The sequence below is a fragment of the Schistocerca americana genome, chromosome 6 (assembly GCF_021461395.2).
Source record: "Schistocerca americana isolate TAMUIC-IGC-003095 chromosome 6, iqSchAmer2.1, whole genome shotgun sequence".
NCBI classification, from domain to species: Eukaryota; Metazoa; Arthropoda; class Insecta; order Orthoptera; family Acrididae; genus Schistocerca; species Schistocerca americana.
Genome location: NC_060124.1, coordinates 607490082 through 607506182, shown reverse-complemented (window position 1 = coordinate 607506182; position 16101 = coordinate 607490082). Strand labels below are relative to the sequence as shown.

The 16101-nt window shown below is 45.1% G+C and overlaps 1 protein-coding gene across 2 annotated transcripts in view; it reads right to left on the bottom strand.

Moving 5' to 3' along the window:
• LOC124619243 (cadherin-99C) overlaps positions 1-16101 on the bottom strand; it is a 627922-nt gene that overhangs the window by 328414 nt on the left and 283407 nt on the right. For both annotated transcript variants that reach the window (XM_047145486.1, XM_047145488.1), the window contains exon 2: positions 15350-15462. In XM_047145486.1, coding sequence (XP_047001442.1) covers positions 15350-15446 — 97 coding nt within the window. In that variant the 5' untranslated portion in view covers positions 15447-15462. The remainder of the gene's footprint in view (positions 1-15349; positions 15463-16101) is intronic.

The window sequence follows — 16101 nt, the reverse complement described above, 5'->3', positions numbered from 1 at the left end:
CAGTCCCCTTACAAAGGGGTCGGAAGAGCCGATGTAACTGAAAACCGGTTGTTTGAGCGACAACCGCCATCCCTAAGTGCGCAGCCGCAATCCAGCCACGTCAATCGGTTGCTTGTGATTAATTCATGAGGCGAAGAAAAAGGGGCAAGTACGTATGAAACATAATACTTCGTATGACTGATGCAGCCTTACGATGAGTGTTGTTTTCGAACGACACTTAAAATGAGGTCGACTCGTATTCCGTGACTATTTTATGCACACGTTAAACGTAGAAATACTGGGAGTCAATGACTACTCCTTACTTCGCTTTCAACCAAAGCATCAGCGTCTGGTGCCGCTTTCTGGGCACTACTAACTCGAAGATACGCTCTGAAGTTTGTCGCTGAGCTTCCTCTGCTCTGCGTATACTGACATAATCGTAGCAGTCTGTCAGGTCGTTAAACTGTACGTCCAATAAAAAATTTTTGTACGCTCCTACAAGACTTATTTTATTATGAAACGTACCACGGAACTGCCTGCCACACTGCAAATCTAAAAGTTCTAACTGTAGCTTGGCATCCCGCACTGATGTAACCACTGGTATCGGCGTGTACGACCTTCGCTTTTAAGTTGCTGGCCCTGACATACTGCTGTTTTCTGTTTTAGAGAGTGACTCTCGACTTCAGGTAACGCGCAGTTGAGTACATACGCTTGCCTTTAAAGGCCACGGACAATGCGTCACAAGTTTTCCACCCCCCGTCTGTCTTGTGCTTACTCATTTTTGGGCGCTCTAAAATAACCACAAAATTATTTTGACTTAAAACATGCACTTTCGGGAAAGATATGGAGCGTGGTATTTAAGTCGAATTACGCGAAATTTGGCGAAACTTACGTTGCTTATGTCCTCGCGTGATGTACTAGTCAAACATTTGTTGGTAACATTTCAGATTACACCGTCTTGTACTTCCACTCTGTGTGTACTGCACAATTATTAATAATACATAATTTGCATTCGAGACATCCAACAGTAGCGGCCATGCTTTGAGTGGTATCAAAACAAGACGAAGACAGCTTACGTGCCTTTTACGTTTCCTGACTTACTGCTAAATCAGGAAAACTGCACACTATCGGACTGGTTGGTTGTTTGAGTTGGTGGCGGGGGCGAAAGAGCGAGGTCATCGGTCCCATCGAATTAGAGAAGGGTGGGGAAGGAAGCAGGCCGTGCCCTATCAAAGGAACCACCCCGGCATTTGCCTCGAGCGATTTAGGGAAACCATGGAAAACCGACATCACGACGGCAGGACGCCCGTCTGAACCGTTGAATGCGAGTCCAGTGCGCTGACCACTGCGACACATCGCTCGGTCACACTTAGAGAAGCATTGATACTGCCAGTTGTGAGTGAGGTTTTGAGCACCGTGCTAAACAAGACACCATCAGACATTTTAAAGAAAATGCTATTAAGCGACAATGCAGTACAGAAACGAATCGATCAAATCGTCCAAGTGTGTCGACAGTTCTCTAATGTCCAGAAGGTCAACGAGTTTTCCTTACAGCTCGATGAATCGGCCAAGTAATGTACTCCTTACCGAAGTTCGTTTCATAAAAGTTTGTCAAGAACTATTTATTCGCAAAACATTTCGAAACTGACACCGAGGGAAAACCTATATTTAACTTGCTGGGACACTGCTTTAAAGAAAACAGATTTTTCTTACAATAACATCGTGCCTGTTGCTACCGATGGCAATGGTTGCACGATACCGTGGATTCGAGACATATTTAAAAAAGGCGTTTCCTCAAGTAGTTTCCGTGATGTATGTTATTCAGCAACAGCACTAGGTTGAAAAAACCCTAGTCGTCGTCTTCGCTGCTCACTACAGTAAATGAGTACATCAATTAACAACATGAGAATCAATGCCCCCTCTGACGTAGTATTTCGAAAACTTTGTGATGAGTGTGAGGAAGATTACAGTTGTTGTTTATTGCATATAGAACTTCGTTACATATCGAAGGGTCCTACCTAAAAATACGTAACCTCCTTGACTCAGTTAGGACGTAGTTCGAAAACAAACATAATTCCTTAAGAAGGGATCTATTGAATTAACTGGTTTATGCAGGGTGTTGAAGAAAGTGTCGAATACTTTGAAAGGTGGTAATAACCATAAAAACAAGGAAAAAAGACCAATAAATACGGGTGCGGGAACATATGGCTTTCGAGACCTGTACAAATGCCCATAGTGCTAAAGAGGTTTGATTGTGAATGCGTTCTCCTCTGTGTCAACCAAGGTCAACATCGAGGAAATAAATACTGTACGGGCACCGTGGCCTCTGTGATTCCTCTCTCTGTATCGACATACTCCAATCGTACACGTCAGTCCGGGCACTGGGTAGTCCATAAGCAGCTGAGTTGTAGGTACTGCAGCTTCAGGCTTGTTAGTGTCTTACCGTGCATCGTAGTGACGACTCTATTTACAAAAATGGATTAATTGTTATATTCACTGTTACTGTGATGTTTGTACTGTCTTTCACACGAGTGGTTCACTACATTCTCTTCTCCTTATTTACAGCTACAGGTCAGCAAATGGAAGGTGCCTGTGAGACCGTGCCCTCTACGCGGAAAAATATCCACGTAGCAGAAGTATCGTGCGGTAAGCTGTTCGGTCGACTTTCTCGGCGCCTCGGGGACACAAGTCGCCTAGCAGCCCACGGCGCGAGCAGTGGACGGCCTCGGTCAGTCTGCACACTTCAGATGGGGGAGTACGTGATACAAGACCTGGACCCAATAGCGGCGATTGTCAGCAGTCATCCTCATGTCTGGGCTGTAATACATGAAGAATTACTGCACCCATGTCATCTTCAGCGCGTCCAGGCACTGAGGCCAGAAGACCACCGAGGCAGATTGCAGTTCTGTCAATGGTTCTTGCAGATATCTCCTACAGATCCACTGTTTTCGCAGGCAGGATTTACAAATGTGGGTGAAAGAACCCCAGATAAAAGGAAACATGTATTACAGACCACTGATGATGCTTCCCAAATAAAAGATGTGAAACGTATATGGTAATAAACAAACTGCCTTCAATTGGTTGCACAGACGATACATACCACCACGAATTTAAAGCAACTAAGGAAAGACGGAAAAACCGGCCGCGCTGGCCAAGCGGTTCTAGGCGCTTCAGTCCGGAACCGCGACACTGCTACGGTCGCAGGTTCGAATCCTGCCTCGGGCATGGATGTGTGTGATGTCCTTAGGTTTGTTAGGTTTAAGTAGTTCTAAGTTCTAGGGGACTGATGACCTCAGATGTTATGTCCCACAGTGCTCAGAGCCATTTGAACCTTTTGAAAGACGGAAAACAGAAAAAAATGACAATAATACCAAAGTATTCCCCACTGACTGCTGTTGCGAAAAGGTGTTTATATGTACTGAAAGATAATACTAGGCTGAAGTATTTCATTTTATACACTGGAGGAATAATCGCAAAATAAATGATACATGTTTTGTTCGGTGTGCTTTACAGACAGTTTTTCAGGGGAATAGCGAAAAGAAAAACCGGGATAAAACTGATGCGGCATGCAGAAGTTTAAAATAAGATTCGTATCAACGACGAACAGCGAATAAACATAGTTCTTTTTTCTTTTAATTTGTGGTAAATTCCTATGGCATCCAAACAGCTGATGTCATCGGGCCCTACGCTTACACACTACTTAATCTAACTTAAACTAACGTATGCTAAGGACAACAGTCACACCCATGCTCCAACCTCAGACAGGGGAGAGCTGCACGAACCGTGACAAGGCGCCTCACACAGCGCGGCTAACCCGCGCGGCCTAAACAGTTCAAGTACACTAAAACGGCCCATCTAGGCATACCGTACGCTAACCCTCAGCTTGTGGCGAGGTGATGTTGGGCGCCTAAATCTTGAATTGCTCTTCGTAATTTTCATGCGTATCTTGTTTAACAGTTAATAAAACTGTTGTTTAGACATTACGAAATATTCACAGAACGATCACTCCTCCTCCGCCAGCTCCTTGTAGAGAGTGTGGAACTCTCTTTCACAGTCTCGATTTTTTAACATTTTTGTAACCCAGATATGTTTTGCTGTCTGTTCTTCGTCATCGAGTGCAACCGCTATCATTGCAAACTGCTGTACGCTAAATTTCGGCATTTTATGACGATCTACCACGAACTACTAAACAGCGCCTCTGGTGAGTATTTCATGAACCAGCTGTAACGTCACGACGTTGACGTACCGTATAGTACGAATGTCAGAAATTCCCCTGCCCGCCGACGTTGAAAAACGTGACTGTTAGGCGGCGGAGACGTCCCGGCAAGTGCGAGTCCACCACAAGACGGCCGCTCCGACGGAGGCCGCTTGTCCCTGTCGGCCGCGAGCTGCCGACACCCACTGTGGTCCACGGCCACCGCGACCCCCTGTGTGCAGACGACAGGCGTCGCACAGCGGCCGCTGTTCCTCACACCGCACGGTCGCCACTTGGCTCTCCCCTGACTCCGTACTGAATAACTTACGGTTCTAACGTATCATCTCTCGGCTTCACCACGACTGACTCCTTGCAAACAAATCCGGCTGTACTACGCTCAAAAAATAAACTTCCGCTCCCTCTGTGCAAATCAAAAGTATTGCACTTTGACGCCACCTAAATATACGCAATGCTGTATTGTGTTAAAAAACACACTGCTCACTAGGTGTATATATTTTTATATTGTAGATCTGAGGATGGTCATTACTGACTGGAATCGATCTTCGTCAAAAGAATTGATATTGTGATTAAAGACTGGAATAAAAAACATTTCCACCTAAATATGTCTACGCCTCGTCTGTCCTCACCGGGCTGACGGTGCGCCTGCAGAACATTCTCAGGGCTGATCGACTAATATTAAAGTGGAATCCAGAAACCCAAACTGTAAATTTCCCCAATACACAGTACACCTCGGACAGTTGCGTTTTGGTACGGTTATTGTTAAAATGACAACTCTTACCATACAGAATTCAATATTCACTCTGCGTGTATTAAAACGTCCGTCTCCCACTTCATCGAAACGTCTTTTATTTCATTCCGTCCTGTTTTCCCTTCTATCCTTTTCCAAACCTGTGTATAAATATATTACTGTACCATATTCTCAGTAACGCAATCCTTTCCTCGAGATTACACTGCAGCGCCAAAGAAACGGGTATAGCCATCCATATTCAATCACAGAGAAACCTAAACGGGCGGTCGGCAACGCCTATATAAGACGAAAAGTGTCTGGCGCAGTTGTTAGATCGGTTACTGTTCCTACAATGGCAGGTTATCAAGATTTAAGTGAGTTTGAACGTGGTGTTCCAGTCGGAGCACAAGCGATGGGACACAGCATCTCCGAGGTAGCGATGGAGATTTTCCAGTGCGACCATTTCACGAGTGTACCGTGAATATAAGGAATCTGGTAAAACATAAAATCTCCCACATCGCTGCGGTCGGAAAGCGATGCTGCAAGTACGGGACCAACGAAGATTGAAGAGAATCGTTCGACATGACAGAAATGCAAGCTTTCCGCAAATTGCTGCAGATTTCAATGCTAGGCCATCAACAAGTGTCAGCGTGCGATCCATTCAAAGAATATCATCGATATGGCCTTGATGACTGCACGACACAGAGCTTTACGCCTCGCCTGGGCCCGTCAACACCGACATTGGTCTGTTGATGACTGGAAACGTGTTGCCTGGTCGAATGAGTCTCGTTTCAAGTTGTATCTAGCGGATGAACGTGTACGGCTATGGCGACAACCTCATGAATCCATGGACCCTGCATGTCGGCAGGGGACTGTTCAAGCTGGTGGAGGCTCTTTAATGGTGTGGGGCGTGTGCAGTTGAAGTGATATGGAACCCCTGATACGTCTAGAAACGACTCTGGCAGGTGACACGTACGTAAGCATCCTGTCTGATCACCTGCATCCATTCACGTCTATTGTGCATTTCTACGGAATTCCGCAGTTCCAGCAGGACAATGCGACACCCCACACATCCAGACTGGCTTCAGGAACACTTTTATCGGTTCAGACACTTCCGCTGGACAACAAACTCCGCAGACATGAACATTATTGAGCATATCTGGGACGCCTTGCAACGTGCTGTTCATAAGAGATCTCCAACCCTCACACAATTACGAATTTATAGACACCACTGCAGGATTCATGGTGTTAGTTCCCTCCAGCACTACCCCAGATATTATTCGAGTCCATACCATGTAGTGTTGCGGCACTTCTGCGTGCTCTCTGGGGCCCTAAACGGTACTAGGCAAGTGTACCAGTTTCTTTGGCTCTTCAGTGTATTTTAATACTGATATATTAATAATAATATCACTCCTAGTATCAGCAACTGGAAAATTACGACCATTCCTTCGGTCTGTGTCAGGGGGCAAAATTAGTATCAATAAATTACATACCTACAATATCTATGTTTGTCATAGTATGTATGGTGCAGAATGGTTCACACCTAGACGTAAAATATTTGCACCAAACATTTGGTTCACACACCTTAGCCCTGAGTTACGAAGTACAAGAAGAGATATGTGAACTAGAACTTCAAGCTTTTCGAACTGTGGCTTCTTCTTCCTTCCAGTGTACCTTCTAAAATATCCATCCGTAATGATTGTCTTCTTAGCCTCCCATCCAGTTTCCTTATGCCTCTAAAATCTAAGGAGCGAGGCTGAGGAATACGTCAGCGGTGAAACAGACACAGACTCGCGTTCGGGAGGACGACGCTTCAAATCCCTGTCCAGCTATCCAGATATAGCTCTTCCGTGATTTCCCTAAACTGGACCTGGCAATTGTCTCTGAAAGGACACAGTCTTTCCCTTCCTCGACTAATCCGAGTCTCCCCACTGTCTCTAATGGCCTCAGCGTCGACAGCAGGTCTAGCTCTAATCTTCGTTCCTTCTTTAAAATTCCTACTAATATTCGTCTTTCTTCACAAACTCTCGTTAATACTTCTTCACTCTTCGTCCTTTCTAGCCGCCTTATCTTTTCCACCCACATCTCAACGGACTTGTTTCACCATCTTCACCGTACAACTCCACACAATGCCTTTACCCTGTCTCCCTTCTATCTCCACATTTATACTCCCCGTTTTCCCATTCCACTTGCAAATGGTTCGCGGAAGGAAAACTTCTTGGCAAGCCTCCGTGTGAGCTGGAATCTTTCAAGGCCTCTCTGCGAGATATGTGTAGAAGGAAGCAACACATTAGTTCAGTCGTCCACGAACCTGTGCCCTCGTGCAGAGCGCCTCTCTCGCGGCGTCTGTCGCTGGATTTGCACGAGCTCCTCCGTGACGTTTTCGCGCTTACTAAACGAATCCGTAAAGAAAAGCGCTGTTCTTCTTTGGATCTTCTGTACTTCCTCCATCAGTCCTATTTGGTGCAGATCCGAGACTAACAATATTCAAGAATTATTGCTCGATTCAGGGTTTCGTAAGTTACCTTATCTGTCGGTAGACTACATTTCCTTTCTTCCAATTAATGTCGGTCTTGCATCTGCCTTAACTGTGATAAGTTTAATGTCGTCCTTCTATTTTAAATCGCTCCATACCAATAATCCTAGATATTTTATGGCCGCAACTTAAGCCACTGACTGTTATGCAATCGTGTGATCGTGAAACAATGAGTATTTCTGCCTATTTATGAGCAAAGTGTTACTTTCGTTTATGACGATGGTGAACTTCCAAACCCTGTTTGAAGCGTCGATCTTCTACAGATCTTCCTGGATTTTGCATTAAATTTCCAGCGTTGTGGCTTCTCTTTATACAACAGCATCATCCGAGAAAAGCCTAATGGAGCTTCCGACGCTTTCCACTTGGTCATTTACATACCAGCGGAAAACTGCTACTATTGGAGCATAAAAAAGTGCGAATATGTTCCTGTTTCCTTAAAAGACTCTGACTGAAAAACGGGATACCAGCTGCCCATTTCACTTTCCTCAGTATCTTTAAAAATTTTCCAAAAACTTTGGGATACGGACATATTTGCGTTTTTTTTTTTTTTTTTTTTTTTTTACATACAACTTATCTCAAGGTCCAACAAGCTCCCCCTTCCTACTGCTGATGGCTGTTCTCACTGGCGCTAAGTGTTCCAAAACGACGCGCATAAAAAGGCATTTTCCGGTGTTATAGCTCGAGTTCTATTGGTGATAAAACGGTAGCAGCAACTGTTTTGGATAACCTTTGCCCCAGGGACCATTTGTATACCCAATAGAAGGATCGTCTTAGTGTCGCTATCCAGCAGCACAGGGACAATGTATGAATGTTGCACACTTTCTCTGCTGAAACAAAAGGAGCATATCGATTGGTTGCTTTTGCAGTTGATGTGGTCTGTGGTGGGCTTGACGGGCTTAAAGGGGGCGCCGTTAGTTCATGGACAGTTCCCAGAAAAACCAAACAAAAACTTTTTTTTTCCCAAGAGACAAGAGGTTCAAAGCTACCCTAGTTCTACACGTAAAATCCGGCACGGGGCGAAGTATAAATAATAAATCGCAGTAAACTGCTTACATTTTAAAAGTACGTTCTCTAAGCATTTATCCAGAAGGAACAATCTACTTGTTTCCAAAAAAGTCTTATTCGGTATCGAGAAACACCCCAAAAACTTGGTTTTTGGTTACTAAACCTCAGCCCTGTATTCTGAAGCGGCTATGCAACTTTTACGATGCTTTTCTAAGATCCCAGTCTTGAATAGACTTGAAAATTTTCCTCATATCTTTATCTGGTTCTGACGTACAGAACCATACACGTAACACAGTTACCTATACGTAAAATACGCACGCAAAATCCAGTGTGAGGTAAAACCGTAGTTTATGAAGTCATGTAGCACGGTCAAATATGCTGTTAAGTCTCTCCGTTATAATCTGGAAACACCATGTTGTAGTACTGAAGTAGATGCAAAATATTTTTGCAAGTAAAATCCGGACTGAGGTGTAAAGTTAGGTTTGCGTTATTTCAATTTCACATAACTTATCTATCTAAATTTTATTGACCAATACATTTCTTTTCATTTGAGTTACAGGCTCTGCTGCAGCAGGGAAAAGAAGGAAACGAGCAGATGAATGCTCCTAGTGGAGCACAGAAATGTGAATAGGTTTCTGTTTATTTAAAAGACTGAAAATCAGAGTAGCAGCTGCCTCATTTTTTTCCTTTCTTAGCACATTTAAAAATTTTCCCAAAAATTTTGACACGAGAATATATTCGCACTTTTTTATGTTGAGGGAGCAGAAGACAGTGGCAGTGGCAAAGAGACGGAAAATACTGGTTGATAGTAGACACTAGTTGTGTCATAGAAAGAGCGAAGGAGACAATGGCAGTATGGAAGAAAGAGAGAGACAGTGGAACATAGTTGATAGAACAGTGCTAGGAAAAGAGTGAAGGAGGCAACGATAGGGCGCGGGAGGGAGGAATAAAAAGAAGCAAAAAGTAGAAGGAGGTGAGAGCAAGTGCTAAAGACAGACAGAGTAAATGGCAATGATAACGAGGAAGAGAGAGATAGTGACAGAAGAGACCGTAGCAGCGGGAAGGAAGGAATGAGAAATAAGCATTAAGAGAGAGTAAGAGGGAGGCAATGGAAGTGAGAAGAGATTGCAGAAATAGGACAGAACGGAGGGGACTATGGGTGTGGCACAGAAGACAACGACAGAGAGACACAGAGAGTCAATGACAACGAGTTGGGCTGAATGAGTGAGTGAGAAAGGGGAACTGGGTATGAGCGACATACTGCGAACGATTAGAAGGTCTGAGTGAGGTACAGTTAGGGGAGGATGAGGGAGTTTGAGGTACGCCGCACATTAAAAAAAAAAGCGCGAATATTTTCGCTTGCCAAAACTTTTGGGAAACATTTTAAAAGTGCTGAGGAAGGTGGAATGGGGCAGCTGGTACCCCAATTTTAAATCGGAGATTTTTAAGTAAACAGGGATATTTCGCTAGTGTATGTACGTTCAACATCTCCCTCTAAACAACAGCGCCGATTTGAACTAAACTTGATACACATATCACTATCTTGAGCGAATCGCTGTGGAGGTGAGAGAACTACCTGCCCGTGAGAGGAGCTGATTTCTGAGACGTTAACTTTCCGCTATTGAGAATGAAAGCTCTCAGGGATCTGCAACAATTTTTATTCGTAATTTGAAGTCTTTATAAAGCTTTTAATCTCTGACAACCGCCATAAAATGATGAAAAGAAAAAAGCTTATGTCTTATTACATTTTCGCTGTTCGTGCAGTAAACCTGCTGCATCAGGCACGATGTTTTAATTTGTTACTTCTTTACTACTAATTGAAGTCGCGACACATTTTGCAAACAGTATGTCACTGTACAACACACAGTTCAGAAGACATGACGTCATAGGGTTTGAGCTGCGTGATGTGGAATCTGAGGACGAAATTCTCTACAGATAGCGGTAAAATATATGCACAAATGTATGTGAAATGTGTTAAATATAAATTAAATGCACTGACATGTGCAAAGCCGTAGGTGGAAAGCTCTTCCTTAAACCCCTGGATGGATTTCACCCAAACGTGAGACATATGTTACTAGCTGGAAAGACATACTGGGGGAGGGTGGTGGTAAGAACCAGCAACCTGCTACTGTGATAGGGGTGATGACGTGGAGAGAGACGGAGAGATTAAAAGGAGTGAGGAGAAGATATAGGGACAGGTGGAGTCAGAGGGGAGGGGGCTGAGGTTGCAGGAGGTGGACAGAGGGAGCAGGAGAAGACGGACAGAGGGGGCAGGAGCAGAAGGACAGAGGGGGACACGGGTGGAGACAGGGGGGAAAGTGGACAGGGCGGAGGAGGTGGGAAGGAGGAGGTGGCCTGAAAACTTGCAGCGATAACACCGGGTACTCAGCTAGTAATTCCATGTTTCTCGTGTTATCAGAAAGAAGGAAAGCCGCCGAAGGTCAGCACTCGCCGAAACCAGTTTAGGGAGAGCAAGTAAGGACTTTATGCAAAAGCAGGCACACACGCCTCACAGCGACGTTCACACATTTCTTTTAATAAGAAAACATTTTCTTCCTATTGCTAGTTTACATTTCTATTCTCTTTAGACTTACTAGCGTCAGTCATTTTGTTGCCCAAACAAGAAAACTTATCCACTACGTTCACTTCCCTCTGATGCCCCAGCATCACCTGACTTAAATCGACTAAAGCCCCACGACCCTTCTCTTGCTTGTAATGACGATGACTCTACGACCTGTTTTCCAGACGCTGTCAAGTCGGTTGGAGCTGTCAACGAGATGACGAGTACCACCGCCGTGCTCGTGAGCACGTGACGTACCCTCGCAGTGCGCTCGCCTCAGGGGCGAGGGCGCAGGGGCGTCGTGACGTCACGCAGGCGCGGCAGTCGCAACCTCGGCATTTCCTTCTGCGGACGTGACGTCAGCTCCTGGCGTCGTCTTTCACCTTCCACAGGAGCACCCCTCGGTTCCGTCCCACCGCCACCAACGAACCCGCGCATTCCTAAGTCAACGCCACAAGTAATATCTACTGGCGACCGCACATTCGCACCACGTATTCCACATGTGTCACATACCGATTCTCGCTTCCTGATCCAGAAAACCGTACTGCATACTAGTACGTCCGTGATTTCCGGCCCTCGCTTCTTATGCCATCCGTTACAAGAAGGCTCCGTTGACCACACGTTTACACTGGAAAGTATAAAATGCAACCCCCATGACAGGCCCTCATTACACAACCGTAGCTCAAGTCCCGCGTTAAGCTCCTAGTAACTGACACCCACGAAGCTCTTTCACTGCGCAGCCGTCGACCTTCGTCAGGAGCACATCATTGGCCTCCGGCATTGCAGAGCCGTTTTCATTCTGAGCATTATCTCTATCTAATAAATGGATTTTGTATTTTTTAATCTCTTTCTTAACGTCGAATGTTACAAATTCCCTTGACGAATTAAAATGCCGATGTTGCCTCATGTCGACAGTGTTGCCGTCCTCCCTCACTCGAGGAAATGAAATCACGAATAAACGAGAAAAACTTAGTGCGTTTAATATTCTACACCGTACTGTACTTCCTCTGCTCACCAACCCCATCTAGTTCGTCGCTTCTATGAGAACGAATCCTCCAGTCGACCTTGCACCTCCACAGACCACAGATTCTTTCCCAACGAAACGTCACTCAGTCTGCACTCGCGACACCGTCTCCTCCCCCCCCCCCCCTTCCCCTCCCTGCGCTGCGTCTCTGCCCGTGTCCTTCTCGGCCCCTCCACCTACACCTACAGTGACTAGCCTCCACCCCACCGATATCCCAGGCTCTGTATGTGTATGCCAAACCAACTCTTCCCACGACTTCTCCATGTACTCCCAGCCCAATGCCGGCAACACTTTTTTTCCATAATTGATGGAAACACCGTCAATATCTTTTAGCGTGAACGCTCGAGAAAAATCGGACTAAAAACTATTAAATAACTTCTCCCAGTCGTATACTGATTCCTAGCCCATACAGATAATCTTGAACATTGCTCAATGTTAATTTTTAATAGTAATGGAAATACTTGTACGATTTAAAAAGAAAAACTTGGAGCGCTTGCAATAGATAATAGTCCGGAAGCGAACAATTCACGCATCAGTTAATGAAAAAGGCAGGTGCCGACAGCTGTGCATTTATCTTAAAATACTTGTGAAACAAACGCAACCCTACTTTTATAGAGTTTGTTGATTTGGTGAAAACTATTGACATTGTTGAGAGGAATACACTATTGTCAAATTCTGGAGGTAGAAAGGATAAAATACGGGCACCGCAAGGTTCTTTCGAATTTGTACGAAAACGATACTGTAAGTGTAAGAGCCGAAGAATATGAAAGAGGAACTGCACTTGAGAAGGGAGTGGAAGATGGTTATAGCTTATTCGCGATGCTATTTAAGTTGTACATTGAGCTAGCAGTAAAAGAAACCATAGCAAAATTTGAAAAGGAAGGTAAAGTTCAGGGGCAAAAGGTGACAGCTCTGAGGTTTGCCAATGACGTTGCAATTTTGTCTAATACAGCGAAGGAATTGGAAGACAAATTCAGTCGAATGGTTAGCCTCTCGAAGAGTCTTAATAAGACGAATATTTATGAACGTAAAACAACGATAATGGAACGTAGTCAAATTACGTCAGAGGCAATTAGATCAGTGAATGAAACACGAAAAGCAGTGGATGAGTGTCGCTACTTGGGCACTAAAATAACTGATGACGGACGAAGTAGAGAGACTATAAACGTAGACGGGCATTAGCGAAAACAGAATTTCCGGAGACGTAGAATTTCTAGACGTCGAACATAAATAAAAGTGTTAAGAAGTGTTTCATAAAGGCGTGTGTCGTCTGGTACGGAAGTTAGACGTGCGCCGGCAAGCAGTTGAGACAAGAAGAGAGTGGAAAGTACGAACTGCAGAAGAATGCTCGAGATCGGATGGGTAGACTGCCGAGTTGGTCAATGAGATTTATAGCGGAACATGAGTAAAAGAAGGAACGGGTTGGTAGAAGACGTCCACAGGCATCGACGAATCGTGAGTACCGTAATGGAAGGAACGGGAGGATCGGCGGTAAAAACTGTGGACGTTGACAAAGTAAGCGAGTTCAAATGGGTGGGGGATGCATGTGTCAGACCAGTCCTCGGAATTATATGCAATTCAAATAAAAGTAAAAAAAAGAAGCAAGTTGCTATTAGCTGGAATCGCCCCAGCTATTTCTCGATTACAACACTCCTGCACTGCACATCTCTTACCAGCTGTAGAAGTATGAAACCGGACTTTCCCTGTAGACGGTCAGTGTAGGGTCTGTGAGACAGCGCCTGCAGCGCCATCTGCTTCCTGCAACGGCTGACGACGAATGTCAACACACAGTAACCCAAGTCTCGTAGATCAGTATCTGTTTCAAACCCGTAAACGTGTCGAGTTTTGTGCCAACGAACTACGATTTGCAGATAGCATTGGTTATCTGTTATTTTTTGAAGCAAAGTGCTGCAGAATCGCATCGAATGCTTGTCAAAGCTTCGGCGTACACGCTCTTGTTTCGAGTGGTTCAAAAAATTCAAAAGTGGTTTTTTTTTACGTGAGAAACCACGAACGCGGGAAACCACCGAAAAAGTTCGAAGACAAGGAATTGGAGACCTTATTGAATGAAGACGATACTTAAACTCAACAGAAATTCGCGGAACAATTGAATGTGACGCATAAAGCCGTTTCTCTTCGGTTGAAAGCTATGGGAAATATACAGAAAGTGAGAAAATGGTGAACAATATGAAAGACAGCAAGCAAATCGAAAGACCACTTGTGAAATGCTGTTCGCCAGATAAAAAAGAAAGTCGTTTCTCCATCGAATAGTGGCAGGTGGTAAAAAATGGATATATTTTGAGAATCCTAAGTGTCGTAAACCACTGCAAGACAGTTCAAATGTCTCCGAGCACTGTGGGACTTTAACATCTGAGGTCATCTGCCCCCTAGAACTTAGAACTACTTAAACCTAACTAACCTAAGGACATCACACACATCCATGCCCGAGGCAGGATTCGAACCTGCGACCGTAGCGGTCGCACGGTTCCAGACTGAAGCGCCTAGAACCGCTCTGCCACCCCGGCCGGCCTCCACTGAAAGACCAATTCGCTTTGGAAAGTTGACAATGCTCTGTTTTTTAAGGGAGAAGGGTTTCACCTATTATGAGCTGCTGAAACCTGGTGAAACCGTGAACACTGATCGCTACCAACATCAAATGATGGATTTAAATCGAGCATTACGTGAAAAAGTCCGGAGTATGGAAACAGGCAACACTAAGTCATATTACTCCGTGGTAATGCCCCATCACGCACAGCGAAACGGGTCAGGGAAACGACCGAGGCGTTCAGTTGGGAAATTCCAGGGCATGCGGCTTATTCTCCAGACTTGGCTCCGTCCGATTATCATCTGTTTGCATCACTGGCACACGCTCTCGCTGAACAATGCTTCAGTTCGTATGAAAATGTACGCTAATGGCTCCCTGACTGGTTCGCTTCAAAAGAACCTGCTGGAGAGGTGGGAGAAACGTGTAAGTAGCAATGGAAATTATTTTGAATAAAATATTGCTTATCAGTTTCAGAAAACAGACGTATAATTCTTGCAACCAAATTCCGGTTCCATACTTCTACAGCTGGTAGTGTGTTGGAAGCAGTGCGCACTTAACAGCGCTCGAAAATCTTTTGGTACCTTCAAAGGCTATTTCGTCGGAGAAGTGGGTCGCACTATTTGTAGGAAGCTGGCGCGGGGAGTTCATCTTTAATCGTAGAAGTTTGCAAGTGGATGAGGGCGGAGCAGTCCGTGAGTGTGGGGCGCACACGTCCAGACGTGGCCGTACGTGTGTGTGTACACACAGGCAGACGTACCTGGCTTGGCGGCGGCTAAAGGCAGCAGGCAGGCGGCGAGGAACGCGGCAAGCGCCCGCACCCGGGGTCGAACCCAGGACCGCGAGCAGGGCTGCATGCCGGCGGCGGCGACCCTGCAACACAGCACGCGCTCTGTCAGCCACTCTGCACACTACACAACAAGCTGGAACCGGCGTATCCACACATATTATCAAAAGGCATCTATGTACGTACAATATGTTCGAAATGTCCTTTTAAAACACTGGGTTCATTTCCACTAAACTTGGTACACGTGTAACTCACTGTCTCACCTACCTATCTACATCTACATCTACATGGCTACTCCGCAAATCACATTCAAGTGCCTGGCAGAGGGTTCATCGAACCATCTTCACAATTCTCTATAATTCCAATCTCGTATAGCGAGCTCTGATTTCCCTTATTTTATCGTGCCGATCGTTCCTCCCAATGTAGCTCGGTGTCAACAAAATATTTTTGCATTCGGAGGAGAAAGTTGGTGATTGGAATTTCGTGAGAAGATTCCGTCGCAGCGAAAAACGGCTTTCTTTTAATGATTTCCAGCCCAAATCCTGTATCATTTCTATGACACTCTCTCCCATATTTCGCGATAATACAAAACGTGCTGCCTTTCTTTGAACTTTTTCGATATACTTCGTCAGTCCTGTCTGGTAAGGACCACACACCGCGCAGCAGTATTCTAAAAGAGGACGGAGAAGCGTAGTGTAGGCAGTCTCCTTAGTAGATCTGTCATA